Consider the following 25,708-nt stretch of genomic DNA (forward strand, 5'->3'; position numbering starts at 1 on the left):
CGAGCTGGCCTTTGATCACATACAAACACACCACCACCAAAAATGTATTATATATAACTGGTTCTCTGAACCAGTTATATATAATACATTCAGCCATATGAGTGAGGCACAATCCTTGTTCAGTCTTGTCCAGGCCTCTAGGAGCTGCTATATTATCTTTTGTAATCCAATTTTGATATTCACTTCTGGTGGTTTCCCAGCATTGTTGGGATCAGGGAAAATGATTTGCTGATACAGCAGCCAAGTCAGCTTGTGACCCTGAATAATCCATACCTGTTAGTACCTTATACAGACTACTGGCAAGTAATTTGAAAGAAACTGGCTTCCTAATGGCAACATTCATGGCATGGGCAGAATGAAAACAAATTATCCTTAAACAGATTAAGCCTGTAATCAAACATTGGCAGTCTTGTCTGTATAGGAATCATAAACAGGATGTTGTTACTAGCTCAGTTCCACATAGGACATAGTCATCTTACTCATACATATCTGCTGAAGGCTGATGACCCTCATATGAGTACTGCAACACTGTTTTAACAATAAAACACGTACTTATCAAATGTCCCAGTTTTATGAATATATGCTGTTTATGTTTTAACACTTCTAGCCCTCTAACTGAGCCTTATATACTTACTCAGCAAAGACAACTTATCTGAAATTTTCCTGTTTTTACATGTTATAAATATACAAATATTATTAATGATTTTTATTATTTACCATATACACCATTATTCTTATTTGTTTTTATAGATAATTAGCATCCTTCTGTTTTTATGTATTTATTGACATGTCAACCAATAGATGTATGTAAATTTTAATATATTCAGTTCTCGACTTGGTGCTTTATGGCCTAAGCTGCCAATGCGCCATTAAAAATCAAATCCAATGAAGTCAAATTCAAGATTGTGTATCCGCAACAATAGGTGTTCCTTTATAGAGGCAGGGAGGTCCGTTAAGGGATGTTTCACTGTAATAGAATTGGCCCTAATTATGGTTTTGAAATTGTTATACATATTAACAAGAACCAATTCCAGTAGGTTTAGAGAAATTATGGTGAATAAATTAGTAAAATCATAGGTTTCAACCTTTTCAGATTAGGATTATTCTTTAGGTTGTTAATTACACTATAATTATAATTTATTATTACTGATTTTTGCATTTCATTTTTTTTTATTTAGTGATATCAGTTTACTGATGGTGGCATTGCCATTTATTTTACTTATTCTGTAAGTACAGCTGTATAATATAATATATATAAAAACACACACACACACATACACAGCAGAGAGCTGGCAGCATACATGCGTAACTGCCAACATTCTGGATTTAGCATTAGTAGAGGCATATGATGCAAGAAAGCAAGCTTATACAGTACCAGCCAAAAAAAACTAAAAAAAAAAAAAAAAAACCACTCCCATTTCAACCCTCCGTTCTTTCGAAATACCTGTCCAGCTTAGCCTTGAATTTATTTAGGCTATCAACTTCCACAACAAGGGATGGAAGTCTGTTCCACCAACCAACTACCCTGGCTAAAGGAAAATTTCCGCACGTCTGTCCTACATCTGTCTTTCCTCAATTTGAATTTATGCCCTCTCAGGTGATTATTCTGAGCAAGAGGAAGAATCCCATCGGCATTGAGCATGCTCAAACCATTCAAGGCTTTATACACCTCTATCAGATCACCTCGCCGGTGCCTAACCTCCAGACACTGTAATTTGCAAAACTTAAGCCTTTTTTCATAATAGCAACGAAGAAAAAATCACCTTTGTTCCATTCACTAATCTTGTTGCTCTTCTCTGTACTCATTCCAGCAGCTCTACATCCTTCTTGAAATGACCTGTATATAGTACTCAAGGTGTAGCCTGACCATTGCCTTATACAAGGGAATAATCATCTCCTTATCCCTGCTAGAAAATTTCTTGTATATCATTGACAAGACACCGTGAGCTACTCTTGCACCCGTCTGCACTGCTCAGAAAACTTCATATCTGCCTGCACAATTATCCCCAGGTCCTTTTCATTCTCTACCACCATCAGTGTAGTACCACAGAGTTGATAGGTTACTGTTTCCCATATGTAGTACTTTACATTTTTCAATGTTAAACTTCATTTGCCACCTCTCAGCCCATCTGCTCAACCTTTCCAAATCCTGTTGCAGCAGCATACTGTCAGTAGTGTCCTTAACAACCCTGCCATCTTTTGTATCGTCTGCAAACTTAGACATTAAGCTTGACATACCATCATCAATATCATTTATAAATACAGAAAACAACAATGGATCCAATGCTGAACCCTGTCGGACTCCTCTAATAACATTAGTCCACGATGAGCAGTGTCCATTGATTACAACTCTTTGTCTTCTCCCCCTCAACCATCCCTTTATCCATAGCAGCAATTTGTCTCTACAGTGGTTATAGGCCTAATGACTCGAATGAGTACAATGAACAGTTGTACAGAAAAATAGAGTGGGCTAGTAAATCAGAATGTCTTATAATGGGGGATTTTAACTTCCCAGATATTGACTGGAACTTGTGGGTTGGTCACTCACACACTAGTAAGATTTTTTGGATTTATTGGATGATTGTTTTCTGCAGCAGCATGTTTGAGAGGCAACCAGAGAAGGTAATACTCTTGATCTGGTTATCAGCAGTGATCATTCGTGTATTAAGAATTTGCAGATAAAAGAACCACTAGGTGGCAGTGATCACAGTTTACTGATGTGGGATTTACTTAAAGATATAATTACCATCAGGGGTAAAGGTTAGTTAGTTAGGTTAGTTTCGCCTTTAGGGAGCCGTGCCCTGTCAATATAAATGTTGTAAAAAGTCCAGGGGCATGTTGTAAAAAGTCCAGGGGCCCAAAGCCACTTAGGTGGCTTTGGGCTAACCATTGACACCAGTGGCAGAAACCGTTTGGTGACCAGACCTCTGGTTTCCTGCTCCCACTTTGTTTGCCATAGCTCATGGAGCTTTGTGGCTATTCTTTTTCTTTCATCATTGAAGGTATTGGTTGTATCAAGGGCTATCCCCAGAAATTCTGTGGGTATGCCCTTTTTAAATCTATAATATAAGCCTCTTTTGGCTACTTCCAGGTAAAGTGGGAGAGTTCCGGCCAGCAACTGTAGTGCAGGTGTGCTTACTGTGCGACATGCTCTGGTAATAGTGAGTAGTATTGTCCTTTGTATCGATTCTAATTTATTCCTATTTCTTACTATGGCCGAGCGGATGAACCACGCACCAGCTCCATAGGTGATAACAGGCAGGAACATTGCACGGTATATGATTGCCAAGGTCTTTCTTTTGAGTCCCCAGTCTGCTCGACTGATCCTGGCAATCATACCTGCATAATTTCGCACTTTCTTCGCCAAGTAGATCAAATGGGGGTAAAAAGTTAATTTTGAATCAAAGACCACTCCAAGATATTTTAGTTCTGTTACCATTTTTATAGTGATTGTGTTAATTTTGATTTGTGGACGTCTTCTCATGTCCAAATTACCTTTTAGAAGTATTTGTTTGGTTTTTTCAGGCGATATTTTGAGCATGTGCATTTGTGCCCACTCCTGCAGCTGCAAGAGAGCGGCATTTGATCTTTGCTCTACAACCACTCGTGAGTTGCCTTTTACAAGGAAAATCATGTCATCTGCAAAGGCCAGGCTTTCCACGGGGCCCAGATCCAAGGCCAGAAATTCATCCAGAACAATGTTCCAAAAGAAAGGGCCAAGGATTGATCCCTGCGGGCAGCCTTTATTCACAGGGCGTGTCAATTCCTGGAACCTTGTGCGTACTGAGACACTTCTGTCTGTAAGGTAGCTGTTTATTACCTTATAGAGGTTTTGTGGGGCATTTTCCTGGCGAAGTCTCCTAAGGACACTAGGCCACCACAGTGAGTCAAATGCCCCAGCAAAGTCAATGGAGATTGCCAGCATATATTTCTCCTCTGTGTTTTTAACTGTTGTCAGTAGGTGGTGCATGGCATCCTCCGTAGAATTGCCCTGCTTAAAACCATACTGATTGTTGGAATGCAAGCCTGCTTCTGTGTAATATTGAACTAATCTGCTGTATATTAATCTTTCGTATATTTTCCCTAGTACAGGGAGTAGGGCTATTGGTCTATATGATTTGGGATCAGTAGGGAGTTTTTCAGGATTAACCTTATTAGGATTAACATTATCAGGATTAACCACAGCTTGTTTCCATATTTTTGGGAATATACCTTCTGTCATACAGTTATTATATAGTGCTATTAATTTATCTGGTGCTATTTCTGCTAATTTTTTGATAATCTCAACCTCTAAGAGGTCAAAACCTGGGCATTTATTGTTTTTGGTTTTAGATAGTGCTATTTCTAAGTCTTGTATAGTGAACAGAGGTTCAATATTGGCATTGTCATATTCAGTGTTTTCTTTTATAATGTCGAGCTGGGTGGGGGAATGATTTCCAGTTTCAGTCTGAATGATACTGTCTAGGATGTTATTTACAGAATCCACCCAACACAGGGTTGGGGTTCCATCTGGTTTGACAGTAGTTTCTAAGACATCTCCTCTTGGCAGCTTGTTGGTCACTATTCTGTAGACAACTCCCCAAGGGTTATTGTTTCCAGTAGTTCCCACCAAGTGCTTCCAGCATTCCTTTTTCTTATCTCTTATGAGGGCTGTATACTGATTCCTGTGAGTTTTATAAGAATCTCTCAGTGCATCCACCTCATTTTGTGACCAAGATGTTCTGGCTCTTTGAAAATGTCTCCGTGCCTGGTGTACCCTACTTCTGAGTATAGTCAGTTCGGGGCACCACCAAGGAACTGTCTGCTTCCTCTGTTTTTTCCGTGGGATAGACAGGGTTGCTGTTTTTGTTAAAATGTTTGTCATAGTCAGTGCTTGCTCGTCCGGGCTACAGTTGCCTGATCTAGACCACTCATTTTCCTGTTTTTGCAGCTCAGCTGCTGTATGTTCTGCAAAAATCTGCCAGTTTGCCTTTTTAAGGTTATACCTTTTGATATCCAACAGAGAGTGTTGGGTTGTTTGTAATTGCCTGTTTAGTTTGAAGGAAATGGCTCTGTGAACTGATGTGGTCCAGGCTGGCTGGACACACCAGTCTGTGATTTTATAAGCTATTGAATTGGTGGCAAGAGTGATATCAATGTCACTCTCCCACATGGTACTGCTAAAAGTTGGGAGGTTATTTGGTTGGTTTAGCACTTGAAAGGGTGAGGTGGCTATATAGTCTGAAAGTATCTGGCCGTTGTGAGTTCCTGCTCTGTCTTCTGTACGGCTATGCCATAAGGCTGACCGGCAGTTGACATCAGCACACACTATGATATTTGCAGTAGGTAGCAAGTTTGTGACTACTTGTAGGTATTCAATAGTTGGATTTATATCTTCACCTAGTCTGGAATATAGTGAAATAATGTAAAACTGTCCTACAGCACTGGTAATATGGGCACACACTCCCACTGGGGAGCAGAGGTGACCCACCTTTGTGACTGTAAGGTAGTATTTTTAACTACTATTGCTGTGGAAGGGACACCTGAGGTGTATTCTATTATTTTATAGTCTCTTGGGTATCCCTGAACTCTACCCATATGTGCGTAGGGCTCCTGGAGTACCAAGATATCTATATTATTTTCTTCCAATTTGAGTTTGATCTGATCTACAACGGCTCTTGCTCTTTGAGCATTCAATTGGACAAGATTTAGAGCCCTAGTCACATTTATGTTTTCAATCTGGCCCATAGTTGGTCCTAGATTGTATAAGTTTTGCCATTTTTTTATAACTGGGGCATTTATCATCCCTGATACTATGTGTATAGTCAGTCAGCCGTGCTGCCTTGCAGGTAGCACATTTTGGCTGCTGAGACTTATTTTTGCAATTTTTGTAATCGTGGCCAGTGACTGCACAGTGACCACAGACAGGTTCTTTCTGAGTGCAGTCTCTGGCAATGTGACCATATTTATGGCAGTTAAAGCAACTTTGGATAGGGAAATGTTCTCTAAATCTATGACTGGTCCAGCCAGCATAGATTCTCTGTTGTCCCTGCAGTACCTTCCAAATTTTTGGTGTAATTTCTGCAATTATGTTGAGTTGTCCATTCCTTTTGTTTTTTGTTGCTCTTTTCAGCAGGAATTCAGCAGCAAATTCATCTATTGTCATTTCATTGTTAAAGTTTTTGAAGTAGATATCCATCATGAATTCTTTTTCTATTACTGACACAGGTACATCAAAGATTATAATATTAGGGTTTTTCCCTTTTGGTTTTTCAGGGAGCAAGCCCAGTTTTTCAATTTCAGGATGGTTTTCTATTTTTCTTAGATCTTCTTTGCTTGCTACCTCGATCAGGACTCCATTATTCCTGATTTTCCGCATGTTGTTTATCTTTATTTCTCTCAGATGAGGCCTCAGCTTTGTTACCACTGTGTCCTTAACTGCCTCACTGGTTTTATGGGTAGAGTCACTTTTTGCTTTCAGAATAACAATGTTGCTTTCCTTGTTTATATTAGGTTGCTTAGTAGCTATTTGTTTTGCTTTAGTTATGTCCTGTTTGCTATTAGCCTTTGCACATTGGGCATAGGTTAGTGTGTTCATTGTTTTATAGTTGTTCTTCTCCTCAGTTGTAACCTCTAATTTTGATTTTAACACTTGGTTCTCTGTGTTTAATTCAATCAGGCGCTGCTCAAGCAGTGACCAACAGTTCACTATCTGCAGCCTAATTGCAGAAGTAATCCTGTTGGTTTGCTTGTGCATATATTCTTCTAGATACACTCTGGTTTCCTTTGCCTGTTTGATAGGGTCAGTCAAATTTGTTAGGTAGTCTAGTTTTAGTTCTTCTTCTGTCTTTTGTTGCAACTCTGGAATTTCTATAGTTTCTTGATTTTTTCCTTTCCTGCCCTTCTTAATACTGAGGGGGCCAGGAGGCCAGCTATCCAGTTCGTTACCATTTTCCTCATTAACAGGGACTTTCTTCCTGAGCACTCTAGCTTCATTTTCAGAGGAGTCTTTTAGGTCATTGTCCAGAATTTTGTCATTATATGATTTTTCAGCCATAATTTCTGCATTAAATTCACTTTTAACAATTTTCTGACGTTTTAAGTAGTGGTTTGGGGTACTTATTTCCAGTGTAGGCCCACTAGAAATCAAAAATCGCGATTTTCAGGTTTTGGCGGGAAACGCCTGTAGACAAAGAAAACTATTTTATAAGCTAAGTATAAGTTAATTCTGTCAGGAGTATTATATTTTCCATACAAAATAACCTTATCACGAGCCGTTTCAAGTATAATATATTCAAATTTCTCGACTTTTGTCCAGCGCGATCGCTACCGCTGAAGCTGTATGAAGCTGTAGCGATCGCGCTGGACAAAGTCACTCTCAAAAGAGCAAAAATAGGCAAATACAATCACAAAAACTATTCTTGCCCAACTTAATTTACTTACCTTCATCTGTGATACTCTTCAAACCTGAAAAATCCATGTTCTAATACTTGCCTAAATCGAAGATCGCGCAATATCGTCATCCGCCGTTTATATCAAGTGGAGCTTCGTGCAGATGCGTCCGTACACTTCCGCGACCACAGTGAATGAACTAATTAGGTCACTGAAAGTTTAAAATTTTTTATAAATGACCTGGTCTTGGCGCATTATAGCCTTAGTAGCTGATGCGCGAATAAAACCAAACCAAACCAAACCAAACAGTAAATTCTAAGTGGGAAACATTCAAGGAATTAATCGTGGATGCTACTAAAAGTTTCATACATATTAAGAAATATTGTTGAAGGTTTAGGCCTAAATGGTTATCAAATGAACTAATGAGACTTGTGACAGAGAAGAAAAATGCATGGGATGCATATAAATTAACAAACGACTCAGAAGCCTATGGCAGATATAAGCTAGTCTGTAATCAGGTCACAAAGGAGGCTAGGCAGTTGAAGGCAGATTACGAGAAATCTTTGGCAAAAGATGCTAAGAAAAACAGCAAGGATTTCTTTATTTATATAAACTCTAAAAGGAAGGGGATGAATCTGATTGGTCCACTTGATATCGATGGTTCCACTGTTGATGATCCTGCTCAGATAGCAAAAAAACTGAATGAGTATTTTGCATCTACATTCACACATAAGGAGTTATTAAGGTTTGAAAATGGCAGAAGGTTATCAAATTGTAGCAGGGTGCTTAATGATTTTGTAATAACTGAGAGCAAAGTGGAGAAGAAATTGTTGAAGTTAAACATAAGAAAGGCACCTGGGGGGGATGGGATCTATCCAGTTATATTAAAGGAAGCGGCAAAGCAACTGAGCAAACCCTTAGCCATAATTATGAGAGAATCCTTGGACTCAGGGGAGGTCCCCACGGACTGGAGATGTGCAAATGTACCCCCAATTCACAAAGGGTAACACAAGTTATTACAATCAAGATAGCTTAACTTCTGTTCCTGGTAAAATAATGGAGTCACTGGTTAAAGATGCGTTGCAGGATCATCTAGATATGACTGCAGCAATAATTCAGACACAGCATGGGTTTGTTAAGGGAAAGTCTTGTCTGACAAATTTGTTAGGATATTATGATGTGGTTACAAAGGAACTGGATGCAAAAAATAATTTTGATATCATATATTTGGATTTCAGGAAAGCTTTTGACACTGTTGCGCATGAAAGACTGTTTTACAAATTGGAGCAGAATGGTTTTAAGGGTAAATTGCTACAATGGATAAAAGGATGGTTGAGTGGGAGAAGACAAAGGGTGGTAATTAATGGGTGCTGCTCTTCGTGGACTAATGTTATTAGTGGAGTCCCACAAGGTTCGGTGTTGGGTCCACTGTTGTTTTGTATATTTATCAATGATATTGATGAAGCTATATCAGGCTTAGTGTCGAAGTTTGCAGATGATACAAAGGTTGGCAGGGTTGTTAATGACAGTAATGGCAGTGTGCTACTTCAACAGGATCTAGATAATTTGGGCAGATGGGCTAAGAATTGGCAACTGAAGTTTAGCCTTGACAAATACAAAGTACTGCATATGGGTAGAAGTAACCCCAGAGAAACGTACCAACCGTGTGGTACTACACTTATGGTGGTAGAAAATGAAAAAGACCTGGGAGTAATTGTGCAGTCAGATATGAAGTTTTCTGAGCAATGCAGACAGGCTGCTAGGGCAGGTCATGGGGTTTTGTCAATGACGTATAGGGATTTTGCTAGCAGGGAAAAGGAGGCATTGTCCCTCTGTATAAGGCAATGGTCAGGCCATGCCTTGAGTACTGCGTACAGGTCTAGACGCCTCATTTTAGGAAGGATGTAGATTTGCTTGTGCGTGTATAGAGAAGGGCAACAAGATTGGTGAAGGGAATGAAGGGATCCTCTTACCAAGAGAGGCTTAAGTTCTGCAAATTGCAGTGGTTGGAGACTAGACACCTGCGGTGATCTGATTGAGGTGTATAAGGCCTTGAATGGGTTGAGCACGCTGAATTCTGATGGGATCCTTCCACTTGTTCAGATTACGAACCTAAGGAGGCATAAATTCAAATTAAGAAAAGACAGATGTAGAAAAGATGTACGGAAATTTTCCTTTAACCAGTGGGTGATGAATTGCTGGAACAAACTTCCATCTGTCGCTGTGGAAGTTGATAGATTATATAAATTTAAGGAGGAACTGGACAGACATTTGGAGGGAATGTTGTTTTTTTTTTGGCTGATGTGCATAAGCTCATACACTTGCTTTCTTGCATCACATTCACTACTACTACTACATCCATTTAGGCCTAAACCTTGAACAATATTTCTTAGTTGGTATGTAAAGCCTTGTAACTTCAAAGTTAAATTCTTTGAATGCTTCCCATTTTGAATTTCCTGTTGGTAACATGGTAACATCATGAGTTGGTCCCACTGTATAGAATTTAAATACTGTTTCAGACCATCGTAGTCGCCTTGACGAAAGCAAAAACCCTTCCCTTTACCCCTGATGGTAGTTACCTCTTTGAGTAAATCCCACTTCAGCACACTGTCATCACTGCCACCTAGTGGTTCCTTTATCTACAGATTCTTAATGCATGAAGAATCACTACTGATAATCAGATCAAGAGTATTACTCCCTCTAGTTGCCTCCTGAACATGCTGATGTAGAAAACAATCATCCAATAAATCCATGAAAGCCTTGCTAGTGTGTGAGAGTCCAACCCACAAATTCCAGTCAATATCTGGGAAATTAAAATCCTCCATTATAAGACTCTGATTTACTGGCCCACTATTTCCCTGTACAGTTTCTTATTATACTCATCAGAGTCATTAGGCCTATAGCACACTCCTACTCTGAATTTTGATGTCCCAATGCTCATGTCACACCAAACTGACTCGACACTGCACTGTCCAGCGATGTTGACTGACTTCAGTTCCTTGGATTTTATGTGTTTCTTAACTAATGGCATAACCCCTCCTCTCTTCCTATGCTGTCTATCCTTTCTGTACACATTGTACTCCCAAAATTCTAGTTCTGCATTCCTTATATCTGTGTATTTACTTGTACCGCAATAACTCCCACAGTCTCTGAAATACCCTGCATTTATAATGTAGAATCCCTCTTTTTTTTTTTTTTACTCAATACTTGTATCCTTCACTGTTGTAATATAGTTTTTGACAAAGAGTTGTCTTGCTTGCTCTTTTCATAAAAAATAAAACTACATTAAAATTAAATTTTTTTTTTTTTTTTTTTCTATTAAATTTGTGATTTTCTGCTTTTCACATTCGCCATAAGGTGTGTATGTAATATTCTGTGATATAAAGTAGAAATGCAAGGTAATGGTGTTGGTTTATGTTGTGCAGTCATTTCATGGCCTTTTTATAGTGAGAAGCTAATTAACATTTCTTTCAAAAAGATGCCAAAGAGATGCAATGTAAAATTGCAGAAGACATACGCACAAAATTTTCCATTTAGTGTAAATTCTGAAAAAGGTAACATGTTTTCTGTGTGCATGTTATTTTTCAAATTCAAATGATGTAATCAGACATTTGCAAAAAGTATAATTACAGTGTATAGAAATAAATGCGAAAATAGATGTTGCAATTTGTGATGACGATGTCATTTGTGCTGACTGTTTGTATCTTTTGTCGTAACTTTTCCTCTGAGTTGTGTGTAAGTACATTGCTCAGAAATATTTCCCAATAGCAAAAAAAGCAAAAGAAAGATTTAAAAAATAGCATAATAGTGTGGAAGCACAAAAACAATAGCCATTATTAGTGAAAATGCACAGATAGAGAAAGAAGAGGTAGTGATGCTCTGAAAAATGGGCCACTTTCAATTGCAGTGAATGCCTAGTAATAAAAATGATTATAACCTATGGGGACCTTTTGTAATAAAAAAATTGTTACAAAGTTTTTTACTAAACTGCTTGCTTTGGTGTACATGTAATTATACATGCACCTGTTCTTACTCTTAGTTACCCTAACACAGCCCATGTATTTACATGTTCCATGATGACTCCCAACAGTCCTTGAAATCCCCAGCACCTTGCTTTCTAGGCTGCTGCTCATTCCAATAGAAGTAGTGCAAAAATCACTTTCGCTTTTGCTTGTGGCTACTGTTAATCTTAGTCTGTGTATCCGCCCAAGCTAGCAGTTTTCTGACCCACCTAACACTACCTCAATAGCATCAGCAAATATTCTTGCACCCTTTCTATTTAATTGTATCCCATCCCTGTAGAAGCAGACTCTCCTATTAACAAGCACAGACCACACTGAGAAAAATTCTACCCCATGACCCTTGTACAATCTCTCTAGGGCCAAATTGATTGACAAAGCTCTCATTATATACTCCCTCCTATCGTGTCTGGGCAGAATTGCAGACACTTTCAAATTTAACCCTAACTCTTGACTTTTTTTCAACAATGACCTGCATACACAACTTACTTAACTTTTGAAACTTACTTAACACAACTTACTTAACTTTTGATCTGTAAACTTACTTGTTAAGTAAGTTTACAGATCCCCTACTCTTAATGTCATTAGTATCGATGTGTGTGTACAACAAAATCACCTTTTGTGCCCTTAAAAGATATCTGGTCTATAGCGTCATCAACTTTTACCCCTGGCATACATACCCTGGTCCTATTCCATCTATTCTTTTTGCACAGTACATTTTCCATCTCCCTAACAATACAGTTATTGACAATAACTAGCTCCTGTAGGACCAGCACATTCTGCTCTGAAGATTGCTGCTGTGTTGCCTGATGCACAAGAGTGATATGCTGGTGACCATTTGGATTCTGGATGATAATTACTATTCTACTTCATGTAAATATTATTTCTCTTAATTTGCATTATTATATCTTTTTAAAGTAACCATTAAATTGGTATAATATTTATTGGTTGTTTTTCTTTTATATTTTGCATACACAAAATAGTGGAAGAAGAAAGTGAGAGTGGAAGTTCAGTTGGCCAGATTTCATCTCCTAAAACAGCAACTATTCCAAGTAATAACAGTCCTAGCTGTAATAGCACTAGACCTCCTACATCACTTGCAGATATTGCTCATGATGACATGCTACATCCATACAGGAAGGATAGTAAAGGCAGTAAGAAGAAAGGAGGCATTTTTAAAGGCTTAGGTTCACTATTCAAGTAGGTTAATATATATATATATATATATATTGTAACACTGTTTATATCAGTATTGTTTTTTTTTTTTTTTTTTTTTTATGATTAATTAGATCAAAAGTAGCTTGATAGGTCAGATAGATATAAGGAACAAACTGTCTTATATAAAATAGTACTAACTTTTCCTTGTGTGTAAAGTTTAAGAATGTATATCATTTGAAACATGAAATTGAGTAATGTTTAAACTAAAATTGGAGTAAGCTGTCATGTAGATACCAATATGTGTCTATTTATCTATCATATTTTCATACTAAATGAAGATAATCAAAGATTACTACAGCATATGTGGGCTGCCTGCAAGATGAAGCATAGCATCAGTGATGTTATGTTTCGTCTGCTTCAGGCTTATATAATATCCAAAATTGTAGCATAATGAGTGTGGAGATACTTTACACCTTTGATAGCCATAAAAAAGTTTCATAGCCTATTATACAAATACTGCGCATTCTTATATATCACAATTTTGGTATACACTTTGTGTAATACATAAAAGTTGCAAAAACAAAAAAAATTATTGGAGGTTACATGCCATAACCTCCAATAATTGGGGAGTAAACTGCTGCATTTTACTCCATATCTATTGTTTACTTGTCTGACCTAAATTAGATTGTGGGTCAAAATGTATGCATTTGCTAGAAACAGTGTACTAAAATGATTAGACCCAGTGTACCATCGAGCCATCCACTTTGCTACTGGAGCATTTACAACATCCTCTGTCCAGAATTTATATGTTGAAGCAACTGAACCACTTCTCTTGCTTCGACAAAAGCAGTTGTTGCTAAATCTACCTTTAAACTGAAATCCCTGCTAGATCATCCTGCACCGGACAGCTGTTTTGAGCCACAATGAGGAAATCTCAATAATACATTTCAAACTGCCAACTGTCATTTGGTATTCGTGTCGCAGAGCTACTCAAAGAGCTTAACATCACAGTAGACAATGTTGCCCAATCACTAAGGCAACCCTTTTCACCCTGACCCATGATTAGACCAGGGTTTGAGCCCGTGACCACCAAATACCGAGGATGCGGAAAGGTCAGGGAATGACCACTGCATATCCCCGGACCAATATGGCCTTAGTTGCTAATGCTCCTAAAAATGAAATAACAAACAAACTGGCATGCCTACTTTCACCCATGCAGCTTCTCCATTAATAACAGAGGAAAGGCCAGCACTTAATCATCTGTCTACTTATGACTCTATGCTGCCCATCAATCTTCTTACTGTGGTTTCCTGCCTATTTTCACTAATGACTTAAAATCAGAGTCATCTGTGCAATCTACTATGAATTTTCCAGATAATGCAATATCCGAGAAGAATCCTCAGGAGTGCAGTATATACATATCAGAGTTGTATGCTACCCTCCGGCCACATTAAAACTAATAATTATCAAAGGTGCATGGTATACACAGATTCTTTAAGTGCATTACAGGCCTTATCAATGATAAGGCATAATCCGCATCCAATTCTGTCTGGGGTTCAGCAGAAGTTACCTTCTCTTTATGAATCTACATTTGACATCTGCTGTGGGTAATGATTTGTCAGATGCTGCAGCCAGAGCAGTGCAATCTCAGAACAGTTGTAGCCTGAAGTTATTCTTGCTCAGCTCCACATAGGATAGGTCATCTTATGCATTGAAACCTGCTGAGGCATATGACTACACTATATGTAAACCGTGATACCTTTTTAATAATTTGACATATTTTAACTGAGTGGCCATGCTTTGGACTCGAGTGTGTCTTTTATTTTACTGCTTTTAGTCATCTGATTGAGCCTTATACCCTTCAATGTGGGCACCTGTATACGATAAGGGTACCTCCCAGTGATGCTGCTGGCCTTCCAGATTAGCATCACTGGGATCCAAAGCCCATACCTTGGTTCCAGCGTTACATCACTGGAATCCAATATGTGCAGCCCTGCATGACGACCCATAGAAACTCAGAAAGGTGGATCCTGGTGGTTGACGGGCCCAGCCCTAATACAGCACTATGGACCCTACTTCGACAAGATAGGAGGTCCCAGACTGGCCCAACTGGGATCAATCAGCAGATGGTTCTTACTGCTAGGGTCAATTGCATTCCAATAAGTCTTCCTCCCTTTGGTCCTGGGAGCTGGATCAAGACTTATTAGAAATATGGGTATGATGCCCCTAAGCAAACCTGGCAGGTACTGTGCCCACATACCATTCGTGTACACAGCACCTGCTAGTTCCCGAATGCATGTCTCCTTGTAGTTCTTAGTGGTGGGAAAGGTATATAGGGCATCTCAAATTTTTATTTTACTCATATGAGTAATTTAAATCTTACTTCTGGGGCCCCTATAAGGCCCCTACCTAATTGATCAGGTGACAGTGACCTGATCTGTCAATTCTGTCAAAATAGCCAGAACTGAGGATAAGACACCATCTGTGACACCATTTTTCCTCATTATCCATTCTGCTGGAGAGCAGTCAGTTGAGAAAATTTCACCCGTCTTCATCCATGAAGGATTAGAAGGGTTGGCAGGATCACCTGAATCCATAAAACAGCTGCATTCTGGATACAATTTAGTCGATGCATCAAATACAAATTATGCCGAAAAAATCTTGAAAGATGCATTGGTAGGGGTAATGCCTATCATTGTAACCCTCACAAAACTGAACTCATCACACAGTGTAATTTCAGAGTGGACCTTCTTCACATCTCTGAAGAAGAGATGTGCTCTGAAGTGAAAGATCCAAAGAGTGACGGCTGTCAAGTGAATATCCATATGAAAGTATGGGAAACTTGTTCCCACTTGCATTCTCAGCCTTACACCCCATAGGCTCAAAGTTAATCAAGGTAGGCTACTTAATCTGCTCAGTAAGGATTTATGTACCCAAACCTACTAAGGAGTTTTAGATATCAAAAATATGACCACTCACAAACAGCTTGTTGTGGTAACCCTGCCTGTGCTTGGAATGCTGCCAAAGACCACGAGAGCAAGGAATGTTTAGCTCCTAATACAAATTGTAATAACCGCCAAGGAGAGCACCCTGCATACTCTCGAGCATGCTAGCCGTGGAGGGATGAAAAAGAAATTCAAAAATTAAAAGCAGAGCTGAACATCTCCCACCAGGAGTCCGGAAACACATCCAACTGATAAATTGCAGGAAGTCCTCATACATCCAGAAAGTTTCAGGGAAGAGTACCATAAAGAACCCAAACTGATATGACTATTTCACCAAGGGTCATTCACTACCATTGCATGCTATTTATTCAGTTCACAGAAGCTCACTCAAAAATTACTGTCAGCTGCCTCCTAGTCGCCACCATTTCCAAAACACGGTGCTAAAGAAACTCCAAAGTAACTGGAAGAGTCACCTGCAATACAAGACATAATGGATGTAGAAGTTAAGGAGGTACAGGATGAATCTGACCTGGAACACTTTGTGAAAGAAGAAGAAATGGATACAGGCCAACACCCATTCTTTTCAAAGAGAGAGAATTGAGAAAACAAAACCCTCAGCCCTTTGGAAACCACCAGACGGACCCAACAAATCTTTAAAATGGTCACATTCAAATTCTTACAATGGAATTGCTGTGGATCCTGTTGAAATGGTGATGACATCAAGGCCCTCCTCATGAGCCAACTTGCTTTTGCTTGCAGGAGATGCAGTTAAAGGCAAATGAGTACCCTTATGTGCGTAACCGTTCAGTTATTCACAGAGACAGAGCTGGGGATGGACCCACCCAAGAAGAAGTCACCATCTTTGTGGGTAACTACACCACTTACCACCAACTTAGAGGCTGTAGTAGTTTATCTTACAGTAGGGTTCCTCTTAACTGTTTGCTCCATCTATTTGCCACCTACAACGACATCCCCCAGGCAGACCTTGATGATCTCATTTAGCAATTGCCATCACTTTTCAATTATTGGGGGATTTCAGTGAACATAATACTCTGTGGGATAGTACTAAGATCAACAGAATGGGTCAGATTATCGAGAGTATGCTTGAAAACAATGATCTGGCCCTTTTAAATGCGGGTTTTAACACTTTCTTCCACATGTCAGCCCATACATTTATTGCTGTAGATCTCTCTATATGCTCCCCTTCACTTCCTGTCAGTAATGGGAGGTGGACAATAATCTTTCTGGTAGTGATTGCTTCCCGATGTTATCTAAGGGAATAAAGGGAGACTATGCCACCCATCTAGGATACCACAGAGGATGATTGATTATGTTGACTGGAATGCCTTTAGACATCTGGCAATGTTTAATACCACCACAGTGTGCTAGGAGCCATTTAATGTGCAATAAAGCACATCACAGATAGTCCAAGCAGTGGCAATTGCAGTTCCAAAGACATTGACCCAGTTTCCACGTTTTTCCAAAACCACGGTGGAATGGAGAATGCACAGCAGCTAGAAAGGCTCAAAACAAAGCATGGAGAACATTTCATTATTACCCCACGACAGATAATTTATTAGCCTTCAAAGATGCATGTGCAAAGCACATTACATGAGAGTCAAAAGGAATCTTGGATCCAATTTGCATCTTCCCTCACATGGGCTGCTAGTCCCAAAACCATCTGGGACAAAGTTTGTAAAATGAAGGGCAAATATGCATCACATCCTTCATCAATCCTGGAACATAATGGATGTGCAGATGGAGGCCTAATTGCAAATGCTTTCAAGGAGACATTTGCTAAAACATCTTCGGAAATGTTGTACCCCCCAGAGTTTCTGCCCTCCCCCAAACAAAGATCAGAAAAGCAGATGTGATTATTACAGTCAGCCTTTTACACAGTGGGAGCTGAAAGTGGCACTCTCCCTGTCCAAGGCAAGTGCCATTGGGCCAGGTGACATCCACTGTAAGATGACCAAACATCTTTTATCAGAATCCCTGGATCTCTTGCTCTCTCTGTATAATAGAATCTATATTGAAGAGAAGTTTCCTGGTCCCATGGCTTACAGCAAATCTCCTTGCCTTCCAGAAACCAGAAAAAAAATACCAAAAAATTACTATCCTATTACTCTGACCAGCTACCGGTCAATGCTCGCCTTGTGTAGTATTTAGAAGCTAATGACCTCCTTTCCAGGACACGGTGTGGCTTCCAAAGGAACAGGTTAACGCTCGACCATTTAAATCAGCTGAAAACATCTATTTGTGATGCTTTCCTAAAACGCAAGTACCAGGTGCCAGTTCTATTATTATTATTGTTGCTCTTATATTATTTCTCCCTGATTAGGAGAAATTATTATTAGCCATATGGTGCAAGGAAGCCTGAGGCTTTCGCTACACCAGCCAAAAAAGAAAAAAATTCTATTCTGAATTACCCTGAGAGGGAGAGAGAGTCAGAAGTAAAAGGAATCATCGAGAGAGAGAGAGAGAGTCAGAAGTAAAAGGAATCATCGAGAGAGAGAGAGAGAGTCAGAAGTAAAAGAAATCATCGAGAGAGAGAGAGAGTCAGAAGTAAAAGGAATCATCGAGAGAGAGAGAGAGAGTGTCAGAAGTAAAAGAGAATCACCAAGAAGGAGAAGAATGGTGATATCCAGCTCAGGATCCTAGTGTGTCAAGCCCAAACTCACGAGATGTGAGTCCTTGTGGTATTTTGTATGACATGGAAAAAGCATGACACTGCTTGGAGATTTGAAATTTTAAAAGACATAACTTTAGTGTAAATAGAACACATTGCCATTTTTATTAAAAACTTCCCTTCAAAATGTTTTTTCCATATTCATATAGAATCCAGCCTCTCTCTCAGCAATTTTTCCAAGAAGAGGGAGTTCCACAAGGATCAGTTCTAAGTGTTATGCTTTTTGCTATCAAAGTTAACACTATTTGCATCAGCCAAAAAAAAAAAAAAAAAAAAAATCTTCTCATTTCACCGATCCACTCACTCCAAATGTTTGTCTAGTTCTGCCTTGAATCTGTTTAAGCCATCAACTTCTACAACCACACGTGGAAGTTTGTTCCAGCAATCAACCACCCGCTGGCTAAAGGCAAACTTCCGCACATCTATCCTACAACTGTCTTTCCTCAATTTCAATTTATGCCCTTTCAGGCAATTATTTTGAGCAAGAGGAAGAATCCCATCAGCATTGAGCATGCTCAAACCATTCAAGGCTTTATACACCTCAGTCAGATTACCTCGCAGGTGCCTAGTCTCCCGACACTGTAATTTGCAAAACTTAAGCCTTTCTTCATAAGAGCAACCCTTTGTTCCATTCACTAATCTTGTTGCTCTTCTCTATACTCGTTCCAGCAGCTCCACATCCTTCTTAAAACTAGGCCTCCAGACCTGTATACGGCGGCTCCAGGTGCCAAGCGTTCCGTGGCCAAGTGATTTCAGTCTGTTCGATAAAGCGATCCTTCTAAAGAGCTTTTGCCAGATATCGATTCTTTTTTGTTCTAAATACCGTTTTCCTCATTTTCTATTATAGTAGCTCTTTCGCACTGAAGGAAGTAGGGGCAAAGGCCCAGAAAGGAAAGTCTCCTTTCTGTTTCTTTTTTTTCTCTCAGTAACACAACTAACAGCCACTTGGTCACCTCGTGGCATTGCTCCTGCCTCCCTGTGGCGGGGCTGGAAACCTGGATGGAAAAGTTATCCTTCCAGGGCCAAAAGGAGCAAATATGGAAACCGAAAATTTTCCATCTCTCAAGACTGTAAATCATGCTTCTATGGATTTGCAACAAAATGATTCTGACAATCAAACCCAGAAGATGATGAAAACAGATGTACCTCAAGTGGAATATCCATCTTTCCTCATACTGCATTCGCTAACGAATCAGTCATTGGGTATTTTGTCTCCTTTTTATATACAAAAATGTTTAGAAAGTGTAGCCGGATCACCAAAAATGGTAAGAAGACTGAAATCTGGCAACCTATTAGTCGTAAACATTCTGAGTCTCTTCTCAAATTTATGTCGTTTGGTGGAGTTCCTACTAAGTTATCTCCTTGTGCTAACCTTAATAGCTCCAAAGGAGCCATTTCTGAATGGGATCAATTGAATGTCAAGGAAGAGGAGATTGTTCAAGAACTCCAAGACCAGAAAGTTACTGAAGCAAGATGAATAATGCTAAAGAAAGATGGAGAATTTGTTCTTACTTTTTCTACACCTAACCTTCCTTCAGCATTAAAAGCAGGATACCACATCTGTTCTTATATTCCCAATCCTATTTGATGCTACAAGTGTCAGAAGTTTTGGCATTCCCAAACTGTCTGCTGAGGAGATTCAATTTGCTCAAACTGCTGTTCAAAGGACATGTCCATACCGATTGTAATGCTGAATCATCATGGTGTCCAAACTGCAAAGGCAACCATTCAGCCTTTTCTAGATCCTGTAAGCAATGGAAGCTGGAGAAAAAAAATCCAGAAATACAAAGTGGAGAACAAGGTCACGTACCCTGAAACCAGAAAGCACCTGTTACAAAACATGCCTAAACGTACATATGCTGAAGCATCCAAAAGATACCAAACAGTTTCAATGCAAACAGATATCAGTTCCACCAAAAGTGTCAATTTTTTGAATGGGCTCGATCATTGCTATCATCTGCATCACAGTCAACAAAACACCAAACAGTAGATAGGACAAACAATACCCCGATCTCGATACCATCTACTGCTAAATCTGATCCAGTTACACCAGATCAAAAGGAAAATTCAATTCATGTTAGAAAGAAATTATCTGATAACACAGCTATGGATATTGCAGAAAATAATACTTATAACGAACCCATTCTAGATCTTTATGGAGAAGATGACATGGACACACATCCACTCTTTTCAAAAAAGGACAAAATAAAAATCGACTGTCACAAGCAGAGCAACATTAAAAAACAGACAGATTCGACTTCTAATTCAAAGCCTACACAATGAACAGCAACATAGTTCAATTGAATTGCAGAGGCTTTCGCAGCAACATAGATGACATATATGAATTAATTGGCCATTATCATCCCGTGGGCATATGCCTACAAGAAACAAATCTAACACCTCAAGTGTCCATGTGAGTTAAATATTACACTCTATTTCGACATGATAGGACAAACAATGCTCATGGTGGAGTGACCATACTCAGACTCCAGGGTTCCTTGTAAGCAAATTCCTCTTCAAATTGGCTTAGAAGCTGTTGTGGCTCGTGTAATGATTGGCATTGCTTTAATGATTATTTCAATGCATCTCCCTCTCAATTCAATGCATCTCCCTCTCAATCAGCAATGTACGATTCATGAACTAGAAAACCTTGTGTTGCAATTACCGTCACCAGTCTGCTTATCAGGAGACTTTAATGGACACCATCCTGTATGGGGAATCTCCCGTCTCAGACAGATGCGGAGAACTCATTGAAATACTGCTAGATAGACAGAATTTAGCATTACTGAACACAGGCTACGTACATACGTACGTACGTACGTACGTACATTCATTTACCTACATACATTCATTTTCCTACTGGAGCATCATCTGCAATAGATCTCTCAAGGCACCTCCGTAGCCAGGTGGGCAGGAGCAGCAGTGCGTAGCACACGCTTCTTGATTAGACCGGGTTTGAGCCCGTGACCACCAAATATGGAGGATGCAGAAAGGTCAGGGAATGACCACCACATATCCCTGGAACAGTATGGCCTTAGTTGCTAATGCTCCTAAAAACCAAACAACAACAACAAGATCTCTCAATCTGCTCTCCGATCCTCTTCCCAAGTGTTGAATGGACACTTGACAATCCTCTCAACAGCGATTACTATGCAGTAATATGCAGAATTCAAACCACCAATTCCAAAACAACTGATACATAAATGAAATGGAAATTTTCTAAAGCAGACTGGACAAAATATAAAAGTCATGTCTCTTTTGATGATCACATAGTCTTCTTCTATCAATACTGTCACCAAGCATATCACAATGCGGATACTGTCAGCTGCAAAAGTTTCCATCCCACAGTCTCAATTAAGAAACCATAGACATACCAATCACTGGTGGAACGATGATTGTAACAAGGTGAAGAGAGAAAAGAATGCAGCATGGAACTTATCCCGAAAATACCCTACCATTGCCAACCTTATTAATTATAAGAAACTTAGAGCCAAGGCACAGTACATCAGGCGAAAGGCTAGAAAGGACTCTTGGATAAAATTTGCTTCATCAATCAATAAAGATACCGAAGCCAGAATAATATGGAAAAAAATAATGCAGCTAAATGGTAAATACCTTACATTACCTGCACTTATTGGTAACTGGACTGGGAAGAAGATCTCTAATCCTGAAGATATTGCAAATGCCTTAGGAACTGTGTTCTCTGAATTATCCGCCTCCATTGCGTAATGATTGGCATTGCTTTAATGATTATTTCAATGCATCTCCCTCCCAATCGGCAATGTACGATTCATGAACTAGAAAACTTTGTGTTGCAATTACCGTCATCCATCATTCCCAAAAATTAAAGCCAATGCTGAGAAATTCAAACTAAACTTCAAAACCACTCGCTGTTTATTCTATAATCAACCGCTCACACTATCTGAATTGAAATAATCTATAAATAGCTCCCACCAAAGCGGCCCTGGCCCTGACAGAATTTACTATGTAATGCTTAAACATCTAGTTCAGCAATCGTTATCCTCACTGCTAAAATTTTACAATCCGATATTTTATGAACACACATTCCCGAGCATCTGGTAATATTCATATGTAATTGCTATCCCTAAACCAGGAAAAGGTCATTCGACTTCTAACAACTATAGACCGATCTCCCTAACTAGCTACTTAAGTAAAATTTTTGAAAAAATGGTGCACCATCAATTAATGTGGTACCTTGAGTCTAGAAACCTAATCAGCAACAATCAGTTCGGCTTTCTGAAGAATAGACCATCCTTAGATCTCATGATAAAGGCTGAATCAAACTTAAGAAACGCTTTTATCAGAAATAAACATCTCGTCATGGTATGTCTCGATATAGAAAAAGCTTTCGATACCACATGGCATTATGGAATCCTAAAGGATCTCCATTCTATAGATATAAAAGGACATTTACCATATTTTATTCGAAACTTCCTTTTCCACAGGACTTTCCAAGTTCGTACTGACAGTCTCTGTCGCAATCATACAGATAAGGAGTCCCACAAGGCTCTGTCCTCAGTGCCACTCTTTTTGATATACGAATTAACAATATCACAAACGGCATTCCAAACACTGTTGACTGATATATTTATGCTGATGATCTTACCTTAGCCTGTCATTCTCAGACTATAAATTATATTGAGAGGCAATTACAAATATCAATAAATAATATTTAACTATGGATGACACAAAATGGATACAGACTGTCAAACCACAAATCTATAGCCATGCATTTCTGCAACAAGCGCAGAATGCATCCAGAACCCGAGTTACACTTGGCCAATCATCCTCTTCCAATTGTGAACAGTATTCATCTCCTAGGGGTAATTTTTTATACGAATCTAAATTTTCAGGAACATATTAAACACCTACGAACCACCTGCCTTAAGAAAATGAACATACTCCGGGTTGTCTCTAGTACATCCTGGGGTGCAGACCATTATACACTGCTCCACTTGTATAGGTCTCTAATTAGATCTCGGCTAGAGTATGGAGTGCCTGTTTATGACTCTGCTAGAGAGAGTACTTTGGCCCTTCTTGCTCCTATCCAACACTCTGCCCTTAGGATTGCCCTGGGTGCATACAAAACATCACCAGTTCAAAGTCTGTTGAGGCTCACAAACCTCCACTCACTATTAGAAGAAAGATATTGTTGTTGAACTACTCAGTAAAATTAAAAGCTTCCCCAGTCATCCTATTTGGCCACTACTGTATGATCCGCAGTGGAGAACACACTATGGAAACAAACCCAGAACAATCCGACCTACTTTCATAATATCATTACAGATTTAAAAGATCTGGATTCCCTTAACTCTTTCATATGATGATTACTTTGAAAAATGGGGAAAAGATGCTGTAGCACATTAACATCAGACAACTGCCTCTTGTTCATGAAGAAAATTATTCCCACTTTTCTAAAATCTACATTGATGGTTCAAAGTCGGGCAATAAAGTGGACGCAGCTGCTCTCTTCCCTAATACAACTGTTTCTATTCCACTTCCAGCTGAATGCAGCAGCTATACTGTTGAGCTCTATGCAATTAAACTTGCCCTTGAAAATATTTCACTCCTGTCAATGAATAAAAGTATAATATACACAGATTCCAACAGTGCTCTCTTAGCTCTCAAAAACACCTTGCCTTGCAATCCTCTGGTAAAGCTAATAAGACATGAGCTGATACATCTCAATGAGCAACATCGCACTGTTCTCTTCTCCTGGATCTCAGGTCACAGTGGTGGTAGTAGTAGTGGTGACATGTGATGCAAGAAAGCAAGTGTATGAGCTTATGCAGCATCAGCCAAAAAAAAAATCGCACCATTCCCTCCAAATGCCTGTCCAATTTCTCCTTAAATTTATTTAACCTATCAACTTCCACAACGACAGATGGAAGTTTGTTTCAGCAGTTAACCACCCGCTGGCTAAAGGCAAATTTCCGCACATCTATCTTTTCTTAATTTGAATTTATGCCCCCTTAGGTTCGTAATCTGAACAAGTGGAAGGATCCCATCAGAATTCAGCGTGCTCAACCCATTCAAGGCCTTATACACCTCAATCAGATCACCGCGCAGATGCCTAGTCTCCAGCCACTGCAATTTGCAGAATTTAAGCCTCTCTTGCTAAGAGGATCCCTTCATTCCCCTCACCAATCTTGTTGCCCTTCTCTGTACACGCTCAAGTAAATCTACATCCTTCCTAAAATGAGGCCTCCAGACCTGTACTCAAGACCATGCAGTACTCAAGGCGTGGCCTGACCACGCCTTGAGTACTGCATGGTCGTACTTCACGCAGAATTTCTTCGTAGCAAGCTAATATTTTTTTTATTCTTTGCTTTAACGCATTCTTCGTTGGAGTCTATGTTTTCTAAAATTTTTAAGCCCTTTTCAATTGAGCTGAGACCTTCTGTCAAACTTGCAATTGTCATGTGCTTTTCTGGTATTCCTGGAAATGAGCATGCTGATGATGCTGCAAAGCATCCCTCCAACATAGCCTTAACAAATGATCTGGTCCCCTATCCTGATTATAAACACAAAATACAGAAAATATGTATGAAACAATGAATAGAAAAAGCAAACACGTAATAAGCTGTTTAACTGAAACCTGAACCACAATTATGGGTATCTTCTCTCCGTAAAATTAGAACTAGCCAGAGCTCGAATTGGCCATACTCACCTCACTCATCTGTTTCTACTCAGGAAATGAACCTGCTCAGTGCACTCACTGTTTGCAACCACTATCATTAATGCACATTCTGATTGAATCTACCTTGTTCAACACTTCTCGACAGTCTACTTTCAGCTCCATCTCAAACCCCTCGTCACTAGGCGGCTCCGTAGCCAGGTGGAAAGGAGCAGCAGTGCGTAGCACACACTTCTTGATTAGACCAGGGTTCGAGCCCGTCACCACCAAATACGGAGGATGCGGAAAGGTCAGGGAATGACCACCGCATATTCCCGGAGCAATATGCCCTTAGTTGCTAATGGTCCTAAAAAAAACCAAACAACAACAACAACCCTCGTCACTCAACAGCATCATAGGTAATAACACAAAACTCTCCGAATTTTTAACCTACTTGAAAAAAATTAAAATGTATACAGTAATACCCCAAAGTTACGCGATAGGTGGGTTCGACGAAAATCGCTTAAGTCGAATTTGCGTAAGTCGGGGTACAACTTTGCATATAAATACATATAAATTTTGTTTAATTGGGACCAAGGACTAACAAAAACACTAGTTTAGAAGAAAAATATTTAATAAAATTGCAGTTATTTATACATATTAATACAAAATAGGTATTAAAAAATAAATGAGTTACGTAAAAAAGTTATTTCGATGTCGATGGCTTCATAAAATCTAACAAATTCGTCTGACGACACAGCACCTTTTTTTCACGCAGAATTTCTTCATAGCAAGCTAATATTTTTTTTATTCCTTGCTTTAACGCGTTCTTCGTTAGTGTCTATGTTTTCTAAAATTTTTAAGCCCTTCAATTGAGCTGAGACCTGTC

General features: G+C 39.3%; 1 protein-coding gene across 5 annotated transcripts in view; it reads left to right on the top strand.

Moving 5' to 3' along the window:
• The window catches only part of baz (par-3 family cell polarity regulator), a 760,042-nt gene that overhangs the window by 576,079 nt on the left and 158,255 nt on the right, over positions 1–25,708 (top strand). For all 5 annotated transcript variants that reach the window (XM_090374871.1, XM_090374873.1, XM_090374874.1 and 2 more), the window contains exon 16: positions 12,374–12,590. In XM_090374871.1, the coding sequence (XP_090230997.1) occupies positions 12,374–12,590 (217 nt within the window). The remainder of the gene's footprint in view (positions 1–12,373; positions 12,591–25,708) is intronic.

Source organism: Mastigoproctus giganteus, chromosome 1 (genome assembly GCF_048544385.1).
Source record: "Mastigoproctus giganteus isolate SK-2022 chromosome 1, ASM4854438v1, whole genome shotgun sequence".
Classification (NCBI taxonomy): Eukaryota; Metazoa; Arthropoda; class Arachnida; order Uropygi; family Thelyphonidae; genus Mastigoproctus; species Mastigoproctus giganteus.